Source organism: Uranotaenia lowii, chromosome 2, assembly GCF_029784155.1.
Source record: "Uranotaenia lowii strain MFRU-FL chromosome 2, ASM2978415v1, whole genome shotgun sequence".
Classification (NCBI taxonomy): Eukaryota; Metazoa; Arthropoda; class Insecta; order Diptera; family Culicidae; genus Uranotaenia; species Uranotaenia lowii.
Window position 1 is genome coordinate 185,544,598 of NC_073692.1, and position 27,588 is coordinate 185,572,185.

Sequence of the window (27,588 nt, forward strand, 5' to 3'; positions counted from 1 at the left end):
TTTGTAAGCTTCAATGACTTCTAGTCTTCATCATGGAAAAAGTAAAAAAAAAACATTGAAAATGGACGATTAGCTAAACAGAAAGTTGGACGTTATCATGAATTTAAGGAGTTATGATTAATTTTTGGTGATATGTTTTATAACATTTAAAAAATCGATAAAATCCTTGGACTCATAAAGCTTTCAACAAGTCTGTGCAACAAACGCTGATTCTACGGCGAAAACTTTGGAAACTTGTGATGTCGTTTCTGCCGAAAGGTTCATCATTTCAGAACGTTCTTTTAATGTTTGTTCTGAAGGTAAATATTTTTTGCGTGTTGATCTAATGAGTCGCAGCATCACATCTAAAGAGCCGCGTGGTTTGCCGACCCCTGTCCTATGGGCTTAGTTTGAGCATCGTCTGTAGAATGTCGGGCTTGATGTGGTGCCGTATACTTATGTATTTACGTTTCCGTCGGCCATAGGTTGGTTGGGTTAGATGATCAGAACGCTACGAGACGGGTTCGTTCACTCGTAAACGCAACGACTGGCCCGAGATTGTTCTCTGTTTTGCTGCTGCGGCGGCGTTCTCGTGGCTTAAGAAGATATTAATCTAGTTTGTGCTTCGGAGCGCATCGGATGCGCATCGCGTTGTAGGCGTCGTCGGTCGGTCGCGTTTTTTAAACTCGGGGTGCCGTCGTTGTGCGGTTTTTCCGATTGAGGTTTTTTCCGAACAACTTTCCTGGGTGATTTATGCCGCCTGAAACCACAAAACACAATCGAGCTGTGAATCTGCCTTTGGAGAACAAACTATCCCAGTGAATGCGTGTGAATAACGATCTAAATTTCTTTCTTTCAATTTAACCCACCGAAAAACTTGTGCTACAGATGATGGTGAAGGTCACGTCGGAACGCTGTGCGAAATAGGACGTTCCGGATCGACGCACTCGCCGGAGAAAACTGTGGTGGTGAATTGGGATTCGGGTCACAGGACCAATTATCGGGTGGGCTACCAGAAGCAGTACGATCTGATCGTGGTCGATAACGCTCAGATCGGCGTTAAGCATCCGAACATCATCTGCGACGGGTGTAACAAGCCCGGGATTGCTGGGATCCGGTTCCGGTGTGCCGATTGTCCCAACTATGATCTTTGTGCGGCGTGTTATGGCAACGATGTGCACGATCTAGAGCACGCCTTCGTCCGGTACCAGACGGCGAACTCGGTTGGGTGAGTACGAACATAAAGTTTAATCTTAACGAGTGAATGTGACTCAAATTTAATTTTCAATCATCGTTTTCAAAGCCTAATAACTGGAAATAAGTATTTTTCGAAACAGCTACAGTACCGTTCATAATTGTATAGAATTGGGAAGCACGCTCGCTGTCACTTCGACTATGAACTTCCATAACTTCTATACCTCAAATATTGTGAAATAATAGTGTTGATGTATCTTTCGCAGAAAAATAAAAAAAAAAATAAATAAAATAGGTCATTAGTTATGGAAGCTCAAAGTCGAAGTGACAGTGCGCGGAAAATAACAACGTGTTTTTTTGTTGATCGATAGAACTTGCGTTTATCATTTTGTTTTCGTTTAAAATTATAAGCGCCCAAATATCAAACGGTTACAACAAACAATTACAAATTGAAAACATTAAATCTCAACGATCAAATAAAAGTTTCAAAAAGTTTTATTTTTATAGGTACACTAGCAGACCCGATGAGCTTTGCTACACCTTCCAAAATTTAATGAAATGTGTTAAAACAATTGAAATTCAGTTTTATTTGCTAGACAGCATTTCAAACCAAATTTCAACATAATTTAGAAGCAAATATAAAAAAGAGCAGCAATTGAAGTTTCTTACATCAGTACAAATATATTTTAATAGTATTTTCTTGGAATTGATCTCTTTCCAAGATCTAAAACTAACTTTGTTCATAAGCTTCATAGAGTTTCTAATTATTTCAATTTTTGTTTTCAATGATATGGACTTTCAGTCCTTTTTCTCTTGCAATGCAAGAAGTGCTCACAGACTAAATACTATAAAATTTTATTATCTAAATGGCGTAACATGTCGCTTTATTTGTCTGATATATTTTCGGATTAAGCCAAATATAATTTGAATAAAGACTTGCCTTTTATTTTCCGACTCCACTCAGAAATGAAGGAGGATCTCAAATTCTGCGTACCAAAATAACTTTGCTTACTTTTACTTGATAAAATCTCGATTATTGCCACAAACTTTTATGGAAGCTCTGATAAGTTGAAAAGTTTTCAAACTATACAACGCAATTTATATGGAACTCCGTTTGTCGCTCCCTTCTTCACACTGCAATGCAGAAAGGTTTTCTCGCCATGTACTAAACTTGTAGACATGACACATCACAACTTGAAGTGATACCAAACAGCACTTGTCAAGGCATGAAATCTGGCGACTTTTTATTCTGCAAATTATTATATTCTTATTAATTTGCAAAAAGTGTAAATTAAATTCATATGGATAAACCACGATAAACTGTAACTCAATCAATCATGGAAAAGAATGATATTTAAAGGAGAAAAAATATGTTTAAATTTTGTTTTTCGGCTGAATCGCAGCATTTTTTTTGTGTGCAGAGGCTCCTTTTAAGACTTTTCACGATTTAAACTTACTGACTTTATCTGTTCATTGACAATCGATTGAAATGTAGATTTTCAAAAATTGAATGGATCCAAAAAAAATTATGCATGCTTCGACGGTGGTATGAATATGTATGATGTATGAACATCATCAAAATCGGTTAACATTTACAGCCAGGAGAACGAAATCAAACTACAACCATGGACCATGAAGACGAAAAACAAACCGAGCAAAGGAAAGAAAATCTCTAAAAACTGGATGCCAGAACTTTGATTTGATTAAAAAACTAAAAATTTAGTTATTACGGACATGGGACAATTGATGCGACTTTTTGCTTTTTTTATTCAATATAAACCGATTCGCATGCCTACAGAATATTTTTAAAATAATTTCATTAGCATCAGTTTAGTCATTTCGGAGGAGTAGTACTACAAACACCGTTACAAGAGAATTTTATATAATAGATATCATCATGGGTGGCCAGCGAACCGGGAAATTGAAACGAACTAGGAAAACCGGGAAAAACCTGGAATTTCGAATCTAAACTGGAAAAATTCTTAAAGGTTCGTTTTTTCCATAAACAAACCTATTAAATTCTAAAGTTTATTCATTCCTTCATGATCAGATCATTGTATAGTTCAATGCAAAGTCAGCCTATCGACTTTGCTTCTTCTAGACAATAATACGGTGTGGGACAAATTGTCTTGTGCGGCAAGAAGAATATTAGAATGTATAGTTCACCGAAATGGCATTAATCATTCAATTAAATCATAAAAACCAGCGGTGATAATCTGTTAACACAACTCAAAGATAGGAAAATACTCCCGGCACATAAAAACTTTTTAAGTAAAATACCTTAATAAAACCATTTTTAAATAAAAAAAAATTAAATCTGGTATAAATGGGATTTAAATTTCATCGAATAATGTAAGAAAAAATAGAAAATTTCTTAAAATATTGGGTTTTCTGAGCTCCGCACATACCTTTTCCAGTTCCAATTTTTTTTCTATGTATTTTAAAATTACGAAACGGATATTGTGCAGTAAATGGTTGAGCAAATGTCTTAACTATGAATAAACTTTAATAGAACGCGAAGTTAAGATCCTATGAGAAAACTATGCTGTGAATTTCGATTCAGCTTTCTGATTTCTAATTTTGATTTCTGGAAAATGTCCCTCTTAATTCTTTCTTGAACATTTTCCAAATACCATATTCTAATACTATTTCAAAATGATCTTTCATCTTTAAATCTGAAATCTATGCTACACTTCGGATCACTCGGATTTCAGCTTGGCAAGCTCTATTATGAGTTTTGATAGCATTGCACAATGGGGAAAAAGTGTACAAACCGCGAAGAAATTCAATATCTTTCGCCGTACATGACCCAAATCTATAAAATTATACTTTCCTTTTGTGAAAATTTCCGGAGAATCGATTGGACATAGTTTCAAACGCCGCACAAGCTTACGAACGGAGATATAGTGCCTTTTTAACCCGTTATTCCCCTATATTTTGTAAACATTCTAGAAAAACACTGATTTGAACCAGAGAATTTTGAACGAAAACAGACCTATCGTGTGTAATTTTTTCTGAGAAATCGAATGAAGGCTGTTTTGGCCACCACACGCTTCGGAAAATGAAGTTATGGCTGTTTTGCCTTCAATTCCCCTACATTTTCAAATTGTTAAGAAAACGCATGTTCGGACTTGAACATTTTGAACCCAACGAGACTCATCTTATGCAAGTTTTTCCGAGGAATCTAATGAAGGCTGTTTGAGCCACCACACGCTTTGAAATATGGAGTTATGGCTGTTTTTACCCTCAATTCCCCTACATTTTTTCTGAAATCATAAAAAAAATGTTGGGGAATTGAGGATAAAACAGCCATAACTCCATATTTCAAAGCGTGCGGTGGCTCAAACAGCCTTCATTGGATTCCTCGGAAAAAATTGCATAATATAAGTCTCGACTGATCAAGTCCGAACATGCTTTTCTGAGCTATTTGAAAAATGTAGGGAAATTGAGCGTAAAATAGCCATAACTTCTGTTTCCAATCCGTGCGGTGGCTCCAACAGCCTTCGTGGGATTGCTCGGAAAAAATTACATAGGATACATTCCATTTGGTTCAAAGTTTTCCACTCCGAACATGCTTTTTTCTGAAATCATTGAAAAATGTAGGGGAATTGAGGGTGAAAAAGGCCATAACTCCATTTTCCAAAGCGTGCGGTGGCTCAAACAGCCTTCATTGGATTCCTCGAAAAAAAAAAACACACAAGATACGTCCCAATAGGTTCACAATTTTCAAGTCCGAACATGCGTTTTCTTAACAATTTGAAAATGTAGCGGAATTGAAGGCAAAACAGCCATAACTCCATTTTCTGAAGCGTGCGGCGGCTCAAACAGCCTTCATTCGATTCCTCGGAAAAAACTCACCCACAACCCACAAAATACAATCCATTTAGTTCAAAATGATCAAGTCCGAACATGCTTTTTCTGAGCTATTTGAAAAATGTTGGGCAATTGAGGGTAAAACAGCTATAACTCCTGTTCCCAATCCGTGCGGTGGCTCAAACAGCCTTCGTTGGGTTCCTCGAAAAAAAAAAAATAGGATCCAACCCATTTGGTTCTAAATTTTCAAGTCCGAACAAGCTTTCTTTCTGAAATAATTGAAAAATATAGGGGAATTGAGGGTAAAAACAACCATAACTCCATTTTCTGAAGCGTGTGGTGGCCAAAACAGCCTTCATTCGATTCCTCAGAAAAAATTACACACAATAAGTCTGTTTTCGTTCAAAATTCTCTGGTTCAAATCAGTGTTTTTCTGGAATGTTTACAAAATATAGGGGAATTAGGGGTTAAAAAGACACTATATCTCCGTTCGTAAGCTTGTGCGGCATTTGAATCTATGTCCAATCGATTCTCCGGAAATTTTCACAAAAGGAAAGTATAATTTCTTAGATTTGGGTCATGTAGGACGAAAAATATTGAATTTCTTCGCGGTTTGTACAATTTTTTCCCCATTGTGCATTGCCTGTCTTTTAACTCAACAAAAATCCTCAATATCTGATGATAATCATCCTCAGTTCTAGTAAACGCTCAATAAATTTTATTGTCAACGAATTTCCTTGGAGATTTATTGTTTAAGCCTTATTGTTTAACCATATATTATTTTGATTGACACGGCACGAGTAAAAAAAACCTCTTCAAGAGCTTTAAATAGGTGGAGGTTACTCTCAATGTGTTTATTAGAATAATCAGAATCAGCCATGTTGATTGCTTCGTTGCGTTTGTTTACCTTTAACACGTTCGTCGCCATGCTCATTTTGGTAGTTTTACTAGCCGGGCCCAAAGAAATTTTCAGAGAGAGAAAGCAAAGAAAGAGAACTCCCATATTTAAAACGTGTGGCGAAGCTGAGCCGTAAATTCAAGTAAGAGAGCGGCACACGCTTTTTGATGTGACGGGGCCCCCCAGGAAATACACCCGTCACCCGAATATGGGTGCCGTGGCGACGAACGTGTTAATCCATAAAAAAGCTGAGATCTAAGCTTGCCTTTTCATTTAAGCGTGAGGCTTTAACTCTGCTTATTTCACCGCGCTCTTCCTACTTCCACTTACTATAAAAGTAAAAAAACCTAGATTTCACTTTTTCGGACTTTTCTGAACTGTTGTCATTCTAGAAGTCAACCAATTCACTGATGAATTGAAAAATAGTAGCAAATTTAATTTCCATTCAAATGAGTATGACTTGGTCTCTAAAAAAAATTAGGGGAGATGGGGGCATAATGGCCACCTTAAGGAAAACGCTTATTTGACCATAGAGAACAGCTGTAATATGTGAATTACATCATTGTTTCGTGTTCAGACACTCAAATAGTCTATTGCCTAATTGGATGAAACTTGAAAAAGTAGATAAAAACGTTTAAAAATGCATTTGTAAAAATTTTGCCGGAAGCTGAAAACCAGTCACTGTAGAGGCATAATGAGAAACCCCCCGAGGCAGTATGAGCACCATTAATGAAGGCATATTGAGCGTTTTCTGCCGGGGATTCTAGCAGCAAATTCGACTCGATGAAGTTAACTGAGTAAAAGAGCTACAGCTTGACTTGTATCGTCTGACGATTTGGCCTATTGGTAAGATGTCGGTGAGGTAATCAGTAGGCTCGAGTTCGATTCCTGGTCGATGTGATTTTTTTTTTCATTTATTATTCATGATAATGATTGCACTAAACGGTGAAGCGTAGATTTATCAAACAAAGCAATAACAAAATAATCTAGGTCTGTTTGTAGAATTCAAAGAATTAACATATGCTCATACATTATGTTTCTGGTGTTTTGTTTGACGGATGATGCTTTGATGCTATTAGCCGTATAATGTAACAATAAAAAAAATCAATCATGAATGGTATGTGCAAAACAAAATCCCCTCGAACAGGAATCGAACTCGAGTCTACTGATTACCTCTCCGACACCTTACCAATAGGCCAAATCGACAGACGAAACAAGTCAAGCTGTAGCTATATTATTCAGTTGACTTCATCGAGTTGAATTCGCTGCTAGATTCCCCGGTAGAAAATGCTCATTATGCCTTCATTGAAAGTGCTCTGTTCGCCTCTAGTGAACAAATTAAAGTAAAAAAGTGTTTTAAAATTGATTGAAGTGAAAAATCAAAAAATTTATGATGTTGAAAATTGAGAAACAATGTGTAGATCATGTTGCAGTGCGTACATTTCAGATCAAGATGATTTAAAGGTCATAAAAGCTTATTTGGTGGTGCTCAAAAATTATAATATTTTCGTCACTTGAGAAACTAGCTGGTTATTATTTAATATTTCTGTAAAGATGAAAAGGATATTTCTTTTTTGGTGAAAAATTAATACTAGAGGTAAAACGAAACAAGTCCTCATGAAAATTTGTTTAAGAAAATACGTACTTATGTAGAAAAAAGGAGTGCTCATTATGCCCTGGGTGCTCGTTATGCCCTCATCTCCCCTAATATGTTTGTGTTGTGCTCGATTACTTTTGAGACATGAATTCACGCAAGAATTGATCATTTTTGACTTCTGTACATATCAATTTAATTTTGTTTTCTCTGATCAAAAAAGAATTTCAATGTTTTTGAGCAAGAAGCCCACAATTTGATAGACGTATTTTTTTTTGATTGAACAACAACAAACAGAGTTATGATGAGTTCTACAATTTCTCGTTTTTTTTTTGTTTTTGAATAGGGTTACAAGAGTCACTCAGCAAAAAAAGAAGGACAAATAGCCGGTTAAAGTCATATAGACCCGGATTATTGTTTTGGTTATGAAATCAAAACAACTGAACCGATTTTCATAAATTATACCATTTTGAAATCGTCCAAATGTCTGCTATCAGATGCTCCTTAAAAATGGGTGTTTCAAACATAACTAATTTGGTTGAAGTCGTATTTAAAAACTCTTAATCGATATGAATTTTTTTAATTTTTATTTTTATTTTTTTTTGTTTTTCTTTTATTCAGATAGATTGAGAGCTCATATTGAAATAATAAAAATGCCAGGTTTTACAGACCACAGCAAGTTATTTGGAAAGTTCATAAATTTTTGTTTATGATTTCATAACTATATTATTATCAGGATCAAGGAATTTTGATGAAAAAAATTGTAGTTCTTTCAATTGCATTGAGTTTCAACTCATAGTGATGAATTGGTAATGAAGAGACTGATAGGGTGACCAATTCTAGTATTAAATCATATTAAGGACCTAATCTGAGGCACATCGACATTTACTTTATGCTTTTTGTTATCCTGAGCACAACTGCTCCGAAGTGTTGAATTTCATTTTCAGTGTTGAATGTACATTTAATCTCTCACTCGTTGAATGATTTTTGCGGTTCTCAGTGTGATAAAAATATAACAAAAAAAAATTTGCTAGTTTTCATTGGTTTTCATGTTTTATAGATTGAATAATTTAATTTTAATTATCTTATTCAATCTTTCTGTTTGTTGTTTCTTCTTATTTTAATATGAAACATTTGAAAACAGCCTACAACTCCATTTTTCCCAAGATCAGAACACTGACAGATGGATGTAAATTAAGTAAGTTAATTAATTTTGTGAAATGGAAAAAAATAAATTTTATTTGAGGTCCACTGAGGAGGAGTGAACAAACAAAAGTAGCTCGAAACGTTTGGACCAACTGGCAAGTAATTTGTTTTATTTCTCGCCGAAAAAAGTCGTTGAAAGCAACAATCAGTTCATCGCAGCGATTAACCATTTTTTTAATATGTGAATTATTCAGAAAAATGTACCAAATTATGTTCGATTTGTATATATCCGACCATCTGGAGATTCAAGGCAGCTTTCAAGCGCATTTTCCTTAGCAATTTTTACAAAAAATCAAATGGTGCCATCAATCCTCATTCGCGCTTATGTAACTCAGCTGGATTTCAACCGATTTCTATAATATTTAGTGTTTCAGAATAGCTTCGTCATTTTCAAAGAAAATCTTTATTCTTTTTGAAACATTTAAAGTTACGTAAAATTAGAAATGTTTTTTTTTGTGATGTGAACTCATTCATTTGCGACTGTTTGATCGCTTTTTTTAAACAACTTCATAGAAAATAAACAAATTCGCTTTCTACACTGAATCAGTATTTTTCGGCTTCAAAACGTTTTATTCAAATTGCGAAAAAAAACTTATATACTTGTAGTTAATTATTTTGTAAAAGTTATCAAAATTTAGACTTTATCCATCAATAACTTGATTTTCATAACTGTATAAAACATGTTGAAACATTCTTTTTTCTTTTTTTCCGATGGTTTTTCGTTAAAGCGTTTCTCACCGAAGAGATTGGGTTCCTGTGAAATCTGGCACAAAACGTACCGAAACAGGTGCCAAGAAAATTTAAAATTCCTATTTGATTTTGAATTAGATAAAGGTCGAATTTGTGCAAAATATCCTCAAAATATTTGTCAAAAACAACGATGATCTTTACCTTCAAGCATACTATACTTTCTACCACACGGTTGGGCTATTAAAAACGTTTTTAAAAATCGACAAATTTGAAAAAGGGCTAATCTGAACAAAATCTGGGCATTTAATATTACAAAACATACAACAAGAACATAAAGATTTTTTTTTTTGAAATTCAAAGTGTTCATTGAAGAAGCTGCAGTTTTAAAATCGTATCTAAGGATTATACAAAAATTTAAGTTCTTCTTGAAATTATTAAAACATTTTTTTTGAACACATAATCTAAAAATTATAATGAGAAATTTGAGTGTTTTGTTTGATTTAGCATAAAATCTGAATTAAGTCCGGTCCGTCCGTGATGTTTTAAACAATAACTGGGCAACCCGGCCAGATTTGGCTTATCTTGAATTCTTTATAGGATTAATGGGCAAGCCTGGATATATAAAAAAAATCTGGAATGAACGATAATAATCAAAGTATAAAGCGATATTACTCAGCATTCTCCTGTACGATCTACAGTGAAAGATACACAGATACACCTTAGATGTTTTACTTGAACCATAAGTTTAAGATGATTGTGTAACTTTCAACATTACTTTTGGATATTGTGTAAATCTTCCAATATCATTTGAAAAATTAGACAAATCTGCTATTGTATACATTTTAAAATTAATTATTCGGCCGAATACTTAGCTTAGCTCAACTGTTCGGTGAGCCGAATTTTGTTCGTTCCATTCCGAAGTTTGAGGTTTGCGACTTCTCATCGGGTTGAATTTCCAAACCTTGAGAAACAACGATCATTGAAATGATAAGTGGGGAATAAACATACAAAATTTACTGTTTTTATTGGGGCACAATGTTTATTTGAATACGAAACCTAAATTCCTAGATATAGCATAGAAGGTTCGGAAATTTCGATTGCATGTTTCAAATGTCGCTTCAAGAATACTTAAACAACTGTTCTGAACAAATTCAAATTTGTGACAGACGTTCGTCACACTTTGACGATGATAGGAAAACCCCCTATGGGTCGTTTCTTAATTTAGTCGTTTTGGTTGGGAATTTGATACTGTTCCTTGAAATGAGCTAAAAACTTTGGAAAACCAGCAAAAAAATATCAAACAGTGCACAATCGCTTATCCTGTTATGTTTTGACATACATCCTCCATATCATCCCATCTTTCGAACACAGGCGGCCTTCGATCTGCCGGGTGCGCTATTAAACATTCGGGAATTTCCACTTACGCCTTCGAAGCCGGTTTTTTTTTTCGTTCGGACAGACAAATTCGAATCATCAGGAAAGACGCTGTTCTCAGACTATAGTCAGAGCCAGTCAGTCATTCCACAGACTGTTGTTATGGTTGTTACGATTGATGTTTTGCGAGGAGGTGATGCTGCGCTAAATTTTTTGCGCATCACCAGTGCCAGCCAGGCGTTCGGTCGATTGGACTGATCCAACAGACGAACCGCGATAAACATCCGGTTTGGAAGTGTTTTACACATTTTGAGTTGGGCTACAATCTAAGACTTGTTTCAATCGAATTGGCGCAAAAGAAAGTTGCCCGTCGTACCTATCTTTGGTTTAAAACAGTACACCTACAACGTGTGTGATTAATGTTCAAGCATTTGTTTTAAGTTAAAAGCTGGTCCTGCTATTTTTTGTTGCCGTTGTTGAAGCCAATGTGTATCGGCTAATTTGCGAGTTTTGTTTAGCTTGTACCTCGTTACGCATCGTCGCACATTTTGGGTAACTTTCGTTTTCAAAGATATTATACAAGATATGAGATGCTTTTCCATTGTGTGTGGATACCTTTACTTAATTGAATAGCTTTTTGCTGTCTTACTATTAGGACTTGCACTTTCGTCAAAAGGGTTTTCTCCGCTCGAAGTCATTACCGTTAGCTTGAAGAGAGTGCCATTATCCAGTAACTAACTAAGATTTTAAATCGATAAACTTATTTACATCTAAAATTTCTCCTTTTCTTCTCCTTACCAGTGTTCGCGTTCCGCCACGAAAAGGTGCCGTGAAGATACAGTTGAAGGGAATCTTTGTCGGAGCACGTGTCGTCCGTGGGCCGGACTGGGAGTGGAACAACCAGGACGGGGGCCCAAATAAAACCGGGCGGGTTATGGAAATCCGTGGCTGGGACAACGAATCCTGTCGAAGTGTAGCGAACGTGTCCTGGGCTTCCGGATCGACCAACGTCTACCGGTTGGGGCACAAGGGAAACGTGGATCTGCGCTACGTGCAACCGGCCGTCGGTGGTTACTTCTACAAGGACCACATGCCAGTGTTGGGTGAGTCGGGAATTTTGTCAATCGATTCAATCAAGCTACACTATACTATTTTTTTACTATCCTTTGAGCAATTTATCTCTTATGCTTGAAATTTGGGATAAAGCATTCATATATTTTTTTAAAAATATTTCTCTAAAACCCCACATTTCAATTAAAACTTTTTTTGGTAGTATTTGAGAGCCAACAAAAGTAGCGTTTTTTACCCAATTTGATAAATAAAATTTTCAAAACACATTTATCAAGGCCGTGCGAACGGGGGGGTTTTTAGGGGTTTAACCCCCCCCATGGAGATTTTTTCCAAGTAAAATTTTCAACGTAGTAAAGGGAAATTACTTGATTTTAAAAGGTGTTAAATAAGTGTAAACAAGAAAGTCAGAATTTTTTCTCGCCTCCGGCGGAAATTAGTCTTAACTCATCATAGACTTGAGACATTTCATTTTACGAAATTACTTACATGCCATTTACGAATTCTAACTAATTTTTAACTATTCATTTCTATTTGCAATTCAATCAACATATTGTATTGAGACTCTAAACTTGACATTCAAAAACACTATCTAGTCGTTTTGCAGGTTTAAACAAATTTGTTTAATTAATTCAATTTTATTTAAACTTTATTTAGTAGTGTCAGAAATACTTGCAATGTTATATTTCCAATTTTTTATAACTGTAGAATTCAAATTTTTAGATCATGTATCATCGTTTTCAAAATATTATTCCTTAATTCCCTAAATAAATAATAAACAAACTCAAAATCAGATTTTCTTTAACGTAGATTTGTTTTTTCATCAGTTATCAATGATTGATTTCACTTAAAACTGATACATTTTAAAGCTTTTAAACTCCATATAACCAAATCGCAAGGTGACAAACTAAATTTTCCAATAAAACGAGTTCAGCGCGCTTAAATCTACCAAATAAATCATTCAATCAAAGGTACCAAAATGCTGTTCCTTTGAGTTATCAATTAAATTCTATTAAAAAGTTTTTAAAATGGTAAGACGAGTTTATTGAAAAAAAAAACTTCTTAAACGTTCAAAAACTAATCATTTTATTCTTCATATTTTGTTTAAAATTTCAAATAAACATACCGAATTTTAAAGTTGTACTATTAAAATTTTATGAAATATTTTTTAAAAGTGTGTTATTTTTTAATTCTGATTTTTTGTGTTCTAGAAACATAATTTGTTTGAAAGTCTTTGAAACTAGGTTTTTAATACGAAAATTGTAGTTTCCACATTCTATCCTTTCCAGGACCAAATATTCCAATTAAATCTGACAAAATATTCAGAGCTTAAAATCTTAAATTCTTAAAGCTTCGATTGAAATTTATAAATTTATAAATTTTGTTTCTTTTATTTTCATTATATTTATTATTTTTATAATCGATAAGGATTTTTAATTTACCATAATTTATCTGAAATTTTTATCAATAATCAACATTTTTGGTGCAAATTTTTGTATTTGTGAAGAAAAATCTCAAAAACCATTGATTACGATATTTTCCATACAAACATCTGTCCAAAAAGAGAATAAAATTGCCTGTAAGGTGATAATAAACCTAATTTTTAATCCGGTCCATTTTTGACCGCGTCTAATGATTTTTATCCATTTTTACATCTGTTGGACAAATTTCAAGTATTTTCAATGAAAATTGTCAAAAATACAGCGAATTTTGTGAAGCAATCTCAACTTCCTCTTTATCACAAGAATAGCTGTATCTTTTTTTTTTTCATTTATAGTACAGTCTTCTAATTTTGTGGAATGTTAGCAAGATAGTTGAACAAGTTTTTGAAGAAATTTCATGAAAAAATATCAACCCAGACAGAAATGGCAGCTGGTCAAAGTGGGAAGCGAGTGCGCTGCTTCACGATTTCATTTTTTTCAACGCAATTGTAGATAATGTTTTTACTTTGAACTTCAGATTTTTTCAGTTTGTGTGATTATCATAAGTATGAAAATTGTTGTATGTATTTTTGGTATTGTTGTTATTTTTGGCTGAATTTGAATTTTGAAAACCCCCCTCATGGACGGGTCCTTCGCACGGGCCTGACATTTATCATACTTTATCATGATGCATTGTGGTCAGCGAACCGGGAAAAACGAGAATTGAAAATGGTATGCGAAAACCGTGTAAAAACCAGGAATTTTCTTATAGATTGTTTATTTTCTCTATAGATTGTCTTTTTTTTATACAAAAACCTTGTATCCTAACTTTTTCAAAAAAATTCAACCCATAGTCAATTATTTCAAAATGGGAAATCATTCGGGGATAGCGATAAAAAATCGGAATTCTAATCTCATGAGCATAGTGTGGAGAAAAGTTGAGAATTTTTCAGGGCTCTGAGCTGTTTCTGTTCAAAAATGTTTTGTGTATGTGTTTGTTTTGAATCAACGAAACGTCGTAGGAAAATAAACTATGTTTAAGCTTCTGGATATTATTCAATATAAAAAAGCATTGAAATTAATTAACTTGAATACGCTTGAATACGTTAAGTTTTGGTAAATAAGTTTTAAAGCGGTAATTGATAGAAGAATTTAATATTTTGTGCCATAGTGCCCTTTCTTTACTAATCTCTGGAGAAAAAAGACCTTAAATATGGATGAAGGGATAAGTTTTTTTTTTATTTACAAATAATTTTATTAAGGCAATTTTAACTCATTTTTTGTGCCGAGTACTCATTTCAATTGTATTGTTTTAGTAAGAAAGGGAGCCAAAACCGTCACGGCGGCTCAACGGCTCCGTTGAAATAAGATAGTTTTTTTACTTACCTAACATCTCGAAAACTAGGATGTTCGAAACTTCAACAGGAGCTCATTTTTTTTTCTTAAAAAAGGTTGTGCTGAATCGAAACTTAAAAAAAATGAGCAGCTATGTAACAAACATATTAGAAATAGGGGCACATTGTTGAAGAGTCCGACCTTTTGAATACGTTTGAACAAATAAAGATTAAATATTAATAGAACGGAAAACTGACAGACATTTCGTCTTAGTCTAGCTTAGGGGTGAGCAACCATTTGAAGCATCGGGCCACTTTTAATTTGAAATGCTTTTGGCGAGCGGCAATCAAATAAAGTTTTGGTAATGATATTAGTATGCAGAGCTTTATGTAATTTATTATAGCGACAAATTTATGACAAACACAAAACTGGAAAAGGACAAATAAAACGAATTCACGTACCTACTTTCATAAACTTTTTTTTAAATTTAAGGTAATTAAACCAGCTGAAATTGAAGTTTTCACTAAATCTTGTTCATTCTTCAATAACTTAAATGTTTTAATTGATTGTATTAGAGATGTTTAGAGAGTATTTTTTTTTAGATGTGGAGCAAGGTTTCGAAATTATGAAAAATTCATAATTTAACAGATTTTGAACCTGATTTGTCAATTTTACAGTTCACATTTTTTATTCTAGAATTTTTTTACAGATTTCATAATTTTAATAATTTAATTTTGATACCTCTGGGATAGGCTTTTATAGACTAAATCCTGAAAATCTTGTAATGTTATTTTTTATTTACATAGTATTCCGTCTCACGACATAACTGAAAATCCTGTAATGTTATTTTTTATTTACATAGTATTCCGTCTCACGACATAACTTGACGGACATAATTCCTAAAATTCACTCGGCCATGTTAACCGTTCTCCAATTTCTCGGACACCCCACGTTCGGCAGATCACGCTCCACTTGGTCTAACCACCTCGCTCGTTGCGCCCCCGCTCGTCTTGTTCCTACCGGATTCGTAGCGAACACCTGTTTTGCAGGACAGTCGTTCGGCATTCTCGCAACATGTCCCGCCCAGCGTATCCGGCCAGCCTTAACCACCTTCTGGATACTGGGTTCGCCGTAGAGTCGCGCGAGCTCGTGGTTCATCCTTCGCCTCCACACTCCGTCCTCCTGTACGCCGCCAAAGATGGTTCTTAACACTCTTGAGTCTCGTGTCCGTGGAGAACAACCGGTCTAATAAGCGTCATATACAGGTTACACTTCGTGCAAGGGCTAAGTCTTCTCGACCCCAGTTGCTTGTGGAGTCCATAGTAGGCACGACTTCCGCTGATAATTCGCTGCCGGATCTCACGGCTAGTGTCATTGTCTGCGGTTACCAGTGAGCCGAGATAGACAAAGTCTTCGGCTATCTCCAGCTCGTCGCCGTCGTCTGTGACCTTGTCATTGCTGGACAAGCGGGTTCGTTCGGTCTCGAATCCGCAGGCCAGCATGTACTTTGTCTTAGACGTATTAATCATCAACCCAATCCTTCCTGCTACGCGTTTCAGTTTGCGGTAGATCTCCTCCACCGCCGCAGATGATCTGCCGACTATATCAATGTCATCGGCAAAGCAGATAAGTTGACTGGATCTGCTCGGCGCTCGTCGAATAACACCTTCTAGCGCCACGTTGAACATCATGCAGTATAGACCATCACCTTGTCGAAGCCCCCTGCGCGATTCGAATGAACTCGACAATTCACCCTAAATCCGCACACAGCACTGCGTTCCATCTATCGTAGCCTTGATCAGTCTGATCAGCTTCCCGGAAAAGCCGTTCTAGTCCATGATTTTCCATAGCTCGTTACGGTCGATCGTGTCGTATGCGGTTTTGAAGTCAATGAATAGATGGTGCGTAGGGACTTGGTGTTCCCGGCATTTTTGGGGGATTTGCCGTAATGTGAATATCTGGTCCGTCGTTGACCGTCCCTCCATGAAGCCGGCCTGATGACTTCCCACGAATCTGTTTGCTTGTGGCGTTAGGCGGCGGAGTAGGATTCGGAACAGTAGGATTCTTTGTAGGCGGCATTGAGGACAGTGATCGCTCGGTAGTTCTCACAGTCCAATTTGTTGCCCTTCTTGTAGATGGGGCATATTACCCCCTCCTTCCACTCCTCCGGTAGCTGTTCTTTGTTCCAGATCCGGACTATCAACCGGTGTAGGCAATCGGCCAACTTGTCCGGGCCCATTTTGTTGAGTTCAGCCGCGATGCCATCCTTCCCAGTCGACTTGTTTCTATTCAGCTGGCGAATGGCTTCCTTAACTTCACTCATCGATGGCTCTTCTACGTCGTTGGCTACGCCGGCGATGTACCTTCCTTCCCTCACCGTCTTGATCTCCTGCATGTGCGCCGTTCAGATGTTCATCACCTTTTGATCACCTCACGATTGTCCGTCAGGATGCCCCCGTCCTTATCCCGGCACATTTCGGCTTGCGACACGAAGCCTTTGCGGGATGCGTTGAGTTTCTGATAGAACTTTCGTGTTTCTTGGGAACGATGCAGCTGCTCCAGCTCCTCGAGCTTCTCCTCCTCCAGGCGGCGCTTTTTCTCCTGGAAAATTCGGGCTCGCTGCCTCATCCGTTGTCGCTGATTTTCCACATTTCGACGGGTGCCTCTTTGCACTACTGCCGTCCGCGCGGCATTCTCTTCGTCCATCACCCTCCTACACTCCTCGTCGAACCAGTCGTTCCGTCGAGTTCGCTCCACAAATCCGATGACCCTCTCCGCAGCACTGTTGATGGCTGTCTTGATGATATCCAAACAGTCCTCGAGAGGGGCTCCGTCAAGCTCGCCCTCTGCCGGCAGCGCTGCTTCGACCGATTGCACATAGTCTGCCGCGACCTCAGGTTGCTTCAGTCGTGCGATATTTAACCGAGGCGGGCGCCGCTTTCATGTGTTATTGACTACGGAGAGTTTTGGGCGCATCTTCACCATAACCATATAATGGTCTGACTTGATGTTGGCGCCTCGACAGGATCTGACGTCGATGATGTCCGAGAAGTCCCGGCTGTCTATCAACGCGTGGTCGATCTGTGATTGCGTTTGGTACGGTGATCTCCAGGTGTACTTGTGTGGAAAGCGGTGCTGGAAAAAGGTACTACTTAGGGCCATTCGTTTGGAGGCGGCGAAGTCTATAAGTCTGAGGCCGTTTTCGTTGTTCAGCTGGTGCGTACTGAACCTTCAAATTGTCGGTTTGAATTCCTCCTCCTGGTCGTCCTAAGCATTAAAATCCCCGATGACGATCTTGATATCATGTTTTGGGCAACGGTCGTATTCACGCTCTAGCTGCGCGTAAAATTCGTCTTTGTCGTCACCGGTACTTCCTAGGTGAGAGCTGTGTACGTTGATGATGCTGATGTTGTAGAACCGGCCCTTGATTCTCAACCGGCACATTTGTGAGTTGATCGGCCACCACCCGATCACGCGCTTTTGCATCTTTCCCATCACTATAAAAGCTGTTCCAAGCTCGTGTGTGTTGCCGCAGCTCTGCTAGATGGCACGACCATCTGGATACGTTCGTACCGTGGAGCCCTTCCAGCTTACCTCCTGCAGCGCTATGATGTCGAATTTGCGGCTCTTCAATTCGTTGGAGAGCACGTGGGTACTGCCCACAAAATTTAGAGATCGGCAGTTCCATGTTCCAAGTTTCCAATCGCTAGTCCCTTTTCGTCGCGTGGGTCTTTGCCGATTTCCATCCGAAATTTGTTGTTCGTTGTTCGTTGCTTATGTTTTTTGTAGTCACAGGCTCGCAAGGCCCGCAGCTAACCCCACTATCTCGCAGGAGGACCGTCGTGATGTGGCTGTTTTGGGTCCCGAACACCACCAGGACGTTGTTGCACTCCGCACGTTGCCCCTGACATGGAGAACAGACGCGTACGAAGCCCCCTAACTCAGTTTGCATGCGACCAAAGCATCCACCGAGGTTGGGTACCCGATCTCCGCTAAGGTTGCTCGCACTCCAGCTAGCACCACGGGGAGGTAGAGAATCGGAGTTGCAGACAAGAGGTGATATGACCACTACCCGAAGGTTGCACATTGTCTACCGTTCGCTAGCCAACTTTTGTAATGTGTATTACTAATTTTGAAAATCACTCAATTTAATCAATGTTTAGCAAGATTTGCTTATGAAATTTGTGAAAATAGCATCACACAAAACACAAGACAACATAATTCACATTTTTCCGAGGTGCAAGGAGGTGCAGGACTGATTTTGACTTATTCAGGGGCGCTAAATCCGAATGTTCAGTTTGTTTTTTTTTCTGTTCTAGTTTTTGAGATAACCTTTAAAAATAGGTAAAAATAAACTATTCAAATTGGTTACTTTTTTGACAAAAGTGAAACATAATAATACTTATTGATTCAAGGATCAACTTTCTCAAAGACCGCGAGTAATTTTGAATTATGAGAAAAAAGTTTTCTTTCTATAATTTTTTTTGCAAACCTGCAAAAAACGTAAAGTTTGCCAAAAACTTAATTGAATCATCTTTGATATTTTTAAAACCGTGAGTCAAATCATTTCGCAGTCTTAAGCAAAGTTGTACAACTTTTTGGGTTGAATCACGGGAATAAGGATAAAGTTTTTGTCGACAAAAAGAAATTTGTCGCTGAGTTATGTCTGTGGTAGATAGATGCACGAAAATGAAAACAATGAACAGACTTTATATTCCTTTTTATAAAAAGGATGTGTATGTTTGAAAATTCGCATACTGTGATGGCAGATACATGTTTTAATGAACTGTGGCAATTTAAATACTGTGATGGAGCGCAACGTTCAATTTATGATTGGTTGGAATGTATATTGCTTGTAGTGGTGAGCTTGGACAAAAAGCGGAAAGGAATCACTACTACATTTGTAAATCGTGGTTAAGAAAATTTGGTGGGAGTTGGATGTTGGATGACGGTTGGTCAAATCAGAGTCTTTAAACGAGTTTTGGACCGACGTGACGTGTTTCTCCATTCGGGAGATTCCATAGCGAGGTTTTGGTTTGAAGCTACGACAATGTCGACAAGAAATCAATAATCGTTCACCCAGTTTTCATTATAAAACATTCCTTATTTCCGTCATTTATTGGGAATAAAAATATTTTACTTCACGTGCAAAATATGTTAATATTTAACGAAATAGTTTTTCGGTTTAGTAAGGACTGTTATTTTATGATAATTAACAATCTAGAAAAAAAATCAAGAAAATAATTAAATTTAAAAGTCGCGGGCCGCACAAACATGTCTCCAGGGGTCGCATGGGCCGCTGGTTGCTCATCCCTGGTCTGGCTACCTCGTTCGATCTCCCCTCATGGAAATTCAAGGTCCATTCTTCAGCCCATCGGGTGCCGATTTAGTACAGTTTATTCTTAACTTGCGCTTGACCCTCATCACACACTCGGGGCCGAATGCTACTCCTTTTCTCATAATCTCCTCTATTTAATAAGAAGATCATGCATTTTCCCTTAGTTTCACTCGTAGGGAATGGCACAACTCGGATTACTCGGACTTACCCCGAGATCCACTACGGGTCGTAAACAATTAAATACTTAATAATTAAATATAAAATTCTCGTTTCGGTTGAATTAGGTAGTTTTTTCTTAATAGACAAAAGAACCAAACTTAACAAAAATTCTCTCTTCCAGGTCAACCGGAGGAGCAGCAACCGGTATCGCCACCGGTGCGATCCTGCTTTAACGTCGGCGATCGAGTGCAGTGTTGCGTTAGCGATGATAGGCTGATGGCACTGCAACAGGGGCACGGTGGATGGAACCCTCGGATGGCCGAGTACCTGAACAAAGTCGGCATCGTTCATCGGATCACCGACAAAGGTGACATCCGGGTGCAGTACGAGGGCTGCGCAAACCGGTGGACGTTCCACCCGGCCGCCCTAATTAGGATCTATACCTTCAATGTGGGCGATATTGTTACCTTCATCACGGATGCTGCCAAAATGCAACTGCTCCAGAAAGGCCACGGCGAGTGGGTGGAAACGATGCACAATGTACTGGGCAAGTCGGGCAAAGTTATCAAGATCTACTGCGACGGAGACTTGCGGGTGCAACAGCTGGATGAAGATCTGGCCTGGACTGTGAATCCCAAATGTGTCAAATTGGAGCGGGCTCTAGTGTCACAAGCATCGGCCACGGAGCGATCCAACAGTATGATGGATCTAAGCAATCAGCGGACCAACGAACATCACATGACACCACTTTCCGGACTGTCCGGAACGTCTGCCGCTGATCGGTTGGTTCGGGAGGCTGCGCAGGGCAACATGGAGTTTGTGCAGAATTATCTGAGGTGAGTGACGTGGCTTTAAATAGGTAAGTTGGGAAAACGGAGTTTATTGTTTAATTTTCAAACTTTTTAGTGCCAACACCGGAGAAGTGGACTGCGTGAGTGGAGGCAAAACCTGTCTGCAAGTGGCGGCACATCAGGGTCATCTAGAGTTGGTGAAGTATCTTCTGACGTTGGGCGCAAACGTAAACGTGGTCGATAAGGAGGGAGATTCTACACTGCACTACGCCGCTTTCGGGAACCAACCGGATATTATGCGGTTGCTGTTGCAGCGCAATGCAAACATTGATGTGCTAAACTCTTCGCACTGTTCGGCTTTGCACATTTCCGCCCACAAGAAGCCTCCACATTGTGTGAAGGTGTTACTGGAGTTTGGGGCAAATGTGAACGTGCAGGATGCGTACGGAGATACGGCGTTGCACGATGCTATCGGAAAAGAAAACACCGAAGTAGTGGAACTGTTGTGCAACTGTTCAACGCTGGATTTGACTATACGGAACAAGCGAGGTTTCAATGCTCTGCATCATGCGTCGCTGAAGGGTAACGTACAGGCTGCAAGGAATATCATACGGTTGGCTAGGCAATTGGTTAATGTGCGTAAGGACGATGGTTTCAGTGCGTTACACCTGGCGGCGTTGAACGGACATTCGAAGGTGGTCGAGGTGCTGGTGAAGGAAGGCCAAGCTGATATTAATATTAGGAATAATAGGAGACAGACACCGTTTTTGCTAGCGGTTTCTCAGGGGCACATGGCAGTGATTGAGAAATTGGTTGAATTGAAATGCGACATTGCTGCGAAGGATGAAGATGGTGATAATGCGATGCACCTGTGCATCATCAAAAAAGCAAACTTGGTGCAGGAAGTTTCGGAAACCGATTCACCAAAGATCTTTGAAATGTTCCGAGCGATATCATCAATTACCAACGAAAATCGGATGATGTACGCACTGTTATGTTTCCTGTCGCAAGAAGGTTGTCCGCTAGATGTGAATTACAAAGGAGCACGAGTTTTGGATTGGATTCCTAGTCAACACATAAAAGATTTTGTAATCGGACTCGAAAGGAATAGAATAGCGAGGGAAAAAGCTTCCGCTCCTCCGGCTTCAGATCGATCGCTAAACAACTCGAGAGAGGAAGATGATGAACAGCAGCCAATGAATCAGTTGCATTCTAATTTGGAAGCGATGAGTATTGCTGGTAATAATCTAGACGAGAGCGAAGGCAATAACTCGGCTGTACTGCCCGAAGGAGCCTCAAGTCCAGGTGATATTCTCAAATATTGTCATAAAATGAGAAAATATAATAACATATTAACGTTTTATTTACAGGTACAAGTGGTCTAGGTCAATCTAATCCGCCCACGCCAGCCCGAAGAAATCGAGGACACAATCGGGACGGTGTGACAGCAACTCCACCTCCAATTCCGAGTCACCATCCGAATGTCGTTGGGGCTGCCCACGATGATGATTCAAAACGAATAAATATCGAAACCAACAACAGCAGTAGTCATGAAGCAGCCTCATCTGGTCCCAGTGTACCGTTAGATAGTCCAGCACGTTTTCAATCACCAAATAGAGCCTTATCGCCACCTACTGTTATTCCGGCAGCGGGTACTCCTGAAGGAGGAAGTTCATCCAAGCATATCAGCAGGAGACAGTATTCGGATAAAAATCCTCCTGGATCTCCTCCGATTGCTGGGTTGAATAGTGGCAGCAGTAGTCCACCGGTCATCTGCCATCTGCCTCAGGAGTGTATTGTGTGTAACGAAACCTTACTGTTGATCATATTTGAGCCCTGTCAGCATCAGATATCTTGCGAAGAGTGTGGAGTTCGTATGAAGAAATGCCTGTCCTGCGGTGTTTTCATCGAGCGTCGTCTGACTGTAACCGGAAAATCACTGATGAATGCGGTTAAAGACAATCGACAACCATCGGCCGACCGATTACGCTATCTCGAGAGCAAAATAATAGAAATTGAAGAAACACACTGCTGCAGTATCTGCATGGAACGCCGTCGCAATGTGGCATTCTTGTGTGGACATGGCGCTTGCTCTAAATGTGCCGAAACGCTAAAAATCTGTCACATGTGTCGGAAAACAATTACGAAGAAGATCAATCTCTATTAAAAGCAGAGAAAACTGAAAATCCGGGGCAGTGAAGTTACCAAAAACTTGATCTTTACTCTCAAAACTATTCGATTTTCTTCTCGGCATCCTTTCGCTACTCAAGGAACCCTTTCTTAATGCACCTTTGCCGTTTTCACATTAGATAGTGTTTTCTTAACAAATGTTTCCTTTCTATCTACCAAAAATCGACAAACCAATCATTACTACCAGACTAAGTGTAAATAAGCAAATCTATTACCACAGATAAGTGATTTTATGTGCATGTTCTTCCAAGAAATCCCGAAAACTGCAAAAAAGTGTTTCAAAGACTCTAACGTAAAAAAAGATAATTTGTATGGAAACTAGGAAAAAAAATCATGAATATCATCGTTTTATATACAGCCAGCTTGCTAGCTTATTGTCTTGGATATACACATTTATGAAACGGTGTGTTGTTGACTCACTCGCCGTTAAAGCAACAGTAACAAGCACTCGCTTTTTCACCTTCTCACTTTGAAATTCCATACTTGAATTGTGGCCATTGAGAAACGCGCACCCCAGCACTCGCATTATACGCACTTTTCACGCAAGCACGTTTCTTCACTGTATTTTGTATAGTCAATTATCTATAACCTTTAAATTATTTAATTTTATGTTCGCTGATCGCTTATAAGCTTTGAAATAAATTATATTGTTTTGTTTTTTCGCTTCTGTTTTACTACAGCTCAATTGTATTATTATTTCCTTTCAAATTTCTCTCGAAAAAAAGATATTGTTGTTATTCTAAAATAATATTTAAAAAAAAAAACCAATCGAACAAACAAGTCTATGGACACATACACACAAACCATTTGAATATTGGCAAACTTTAAGATTCAGAGAAGATCTATAGCAAATATTGTAAACACTGAAGACGAAATAAAAACTGAAAGTAAGCTACGCCGCGAAAAAAGCAAAGCAAAATTACACGTATTCGATTGTTATTTGATGCATAATCTAAGCTGAAACAGATGTGAATGACGTTGTTTGTACGCACAGAAGGCAAAAGAAACATACACACACCCATTAATAAACTGATATTTATTTCATTGTATCAAAAAATAATTTGTACCGTACTTTTTTACTGTGTCCGAAAATCCGTATATCCCTAATAGAATTTTCAAATAATTAGTTCTAGATGTGTCTTATGTTTTCATTGGTTTTAATCGTTTGTGTAGTGAGTGTTATAAAAACGATACCTAATTTAAAACTAATTCTTAGCTTGCCTGAAAAGGGCTGTAAGCGAGGCTTGCGTGGGATTTTGATTTGACGTGTAAGAATCCCAACCGGAGCAATTTATAGCATTTTTTATAGCTTAAGCCATAGCCATAGACATTTATTGCTGTTGAGATGTTATTTTTTATTTTTTCCATTTTTATAATGCATCTTCTCAAAAACTATGTGTAAAATCATTGAAACTTATTTTCTTTAAAGCACTCTAATTTTTAAACGATATTTTTATAGAGCTAACTTTATTTTTTTCTTGAGGGATTTTAAGTGTCGTTATGACTTATTCATCCCGACTAAAAATATTTAATGAGTTCAAAGCGTATAGTCGGTAAATATTATTCTCCAAATTTCATTCCTTAGACATATACATTCTCTAAATTTTCGGAAGCCATTATGAGTGGGACGCATAAATGACTCAGCTGATAATTAGCTCATAATTATCATCGACGCCGTAGGCGATATGCGAAAGCATAAACAAGCAAAGTCTGATTAGCCACATTCTTTTCGGTTTGTAAGTTATTTGCACAAAGTATAAATACTCGGACCGTTAATCGAAGAGATATTTGATTACGCCTGGGGTATAAAAGTAAGCCCGCACTCTCTTCAATCTGCAGGGTAAAAATAAGGCATTAATGACTGATAAAGCCGTTCAAAGTCATCGAAACGATCGCTCGGCCCTTGGAAACCAAGCACTTGAGCTTTTCATCATGAATGGATTAACACTGCACTGGTGTACATACCCCTTCTCGAAGAGATAGTGCAATCAGCTCAGCTTCGAGCGGCGTGCCAGCAAGAGATGAGCAGCTTAGCAATAAACAAGTTCTAGGATGTGTAGGAAAACAGGAAAAGCGAGTCTCATCGATAGTTGAGTTGAGAGATTGAAGTGGTGTTACTAGGGTCACCTGACACGCGCTTAATATTAGAGTAAATTTTTATTTCTCCGTTCATTTAGGATGTTATTTAGATGATTATTTTCAAATTGTGTGTTTTACAGGACATTGCACAGCCAATCTTAGTTTGACTTAATAATAAAAATAAAGACTGAATAATTCGGGATGAATAAGCCATATAAAGCATGGATCATTACAAATCTGGACGCATTGAAACGGGTCTATCTCGGAGCTATGTAAACGAAATAAAAATGTTTTGTAATCAAAATTTAGGGTTTTTATTGCACTTTAAAGGAAAAATAATAAAAAAAATATTCCGATGTTGTTTTGATGAATTTTTGAACTTTTCGTCGAGTACCACTCATTATAGTTTGGACACCCTATTCGCTGACCTCAGCAGCCATTTTTTTCCACAATCTCTTCATCTCTGTTCCATCCAGAGTCGTCCTACCATTCTTCTTCATCTTCTGCTTGACAATTACCCAAAAATTTTTCGATAGGGCGGAATTGAGGGCAGTTGGGTGGGTTGATGTTTTTTTAGACAAAATCCACCCGTTGGCCCGATACCACTGTAGTACCTCTTCGCTGTAGTGGCAGCTTGCCAAATCTGGCGAAAACTTAACTGGTCCTTTGTGAGATCTAATGTACGAAAAAAAAAAAAGTTTTTCAGGCATTCCTCCTTGTACATTTCGGAATCCATGGTCTTGTTTTTCACAAAAATCGGAGTTTTTCGTCCGCAGCTGCAAATACCTTGCCAGATCAAACACTTTCTTGTAAAAAAAACAGCAAAAACGAATTCGAACTTGCCGGGGACATCACCATGACCAGTGCAGTGCACCACTGCAGTGGTTTTATAAAATTTTTGGCCAAGAAGCTGCCCAAAATCCATCTTTACGTACGTTTCGTCATCCATGAGGGTGCATCCGTCGTACTTCGCTGGAATCTTGTTGTATAACTTCCTGGCACGTCCTTTGGCTACTAAATTCTGCTTCAATGTCCAGTTTGGTTGCTTACTGGCCCGATAGGATCGTATTCCTTCGCGGAGACTAATCCTTCTGACGGTGTACCGGTCGACGTTGAATTTCTTGGCGATGTCGTAGTCCGACTACCTTGTGTTTGCCTTGATCGTTCTCAACACCTTCAAATGCAGTTTCCGATCCTTAACTCCACTATGACGCTTGGTATGTGTAGTATCCTTCCGATGTTCCAAGCGGATTTTTCGCCTTTCCAAGGTTCACAGATATTTTCTCCTACACTTCTTTATTCCGCAACAATCACGGATAGAATGAATTAACCCGACCACGTCGGTTTTTAACGTGAGTGTCCAAAATTTATTTTCGTCTCGCGGCTTCCATCACGTGTAACTTTTTTGGAACAAAACGAATCATAATGAAATTTTCAGCACTGATAGAGGAAACATTTCCAAACAAAGCACTGTCAAAAAATTCTAGATCCGACAACTAGGAGCGCTATGGTATAATAAACAGTGCGTCCAGATTTGTAGTGATCCATGCTTCAGATGCCTAAAATCCCTCGAGAAAAAAAAATACTGAATAATATAAAATCAGTTTCATAGATACATTCTTGAAAATTATCTCAAGATCTGCATTTGTACCTACAAAATTTTAAAGATTTATTCGTTGTTAAATTCAGAAATTTTCAATTGCCTTATCAGATATCTCTGTTTGGGGTTATTTTTAAATTCCTCAAAACCTTGGAGCTTGGAAAAAGCTTAGTTTTGGTTCAAAACTCATCCATGAGATTTTGCAGAATTTTTAAGCAACGTTTACATGAGTAAATTTGAACTCTAATGTTTGTGTGGGAAATTTGAATATTTTATTCTAAAAAATCAACAGAATTTTTGTTTATATTGTGCCAATTTATTAAATCTTTGAAGGAAATTTCCTACTGAACAACTTTGTCGGACATTGTAACTCCGTATCTTATTAGACAAAAGAGTTATTACTTGTTGAACAGGGGTGTGTCTTTTGGCATTGAAAAACAATCAATTCAATTAACATCACTGCAAAACATGATTACGTGATATTTAATTTTTAGTGTACAACTTTACAGGACATTTGCTGTAATAATAAATTAATCTTCGTTAACTTTCAAGGAAAACAATTTAAAATTACAGGTTTTGTTAAGTACAGGTGATTTTTTTTAAAGGTTGCAGTTTTCAGTAACACGTAATAGTCAAATATTTATTCTGTGCATGTTTTATTTCTCTTGTCTTAAGTCCTAAGATCCAGGTCTCATGTCTAAGAACTCAGGCCTCATGTCTAATCTCTCATGTCTAAATTCTAAAGTCCCATTTTTCAAGGCTCATGTCTCAGCTTTCATGACTCAGAGCTCAAGTTTCTAGTCTCAAGCCTTATAGCTTAAATATTTAGGGACGAATCATCCGACAGGATGAAAATCCC

General features: G+C 37.9%; 1 protein-coding gene across 1 annotated transcript; it reads left to right on the forward strand.

Moving 5' to 3' along the window:
* Positions 1-815: 815 nt before the first annotated feature.
* Positions 816-24,110, forward strand: LOC129742157 (E3 ubiquitin-protein ligase MIB2; the record flags this gene model as incomplete). The annotated part of the gene is made up of 5 exons (XM_055733998.1): positions 816-1,207; positions 11,550-11,851; positions 20,251-20,905; positions 20,976-22,165; positions 22,231-24,110. Coding segments are annotated over 5 exons (3,336 nt in total), but the record flags the coding sequence as incomplete, so codon positions are not given.
* Positions 24,111-27,588: the final 3,478 nt, after the last annotated feature.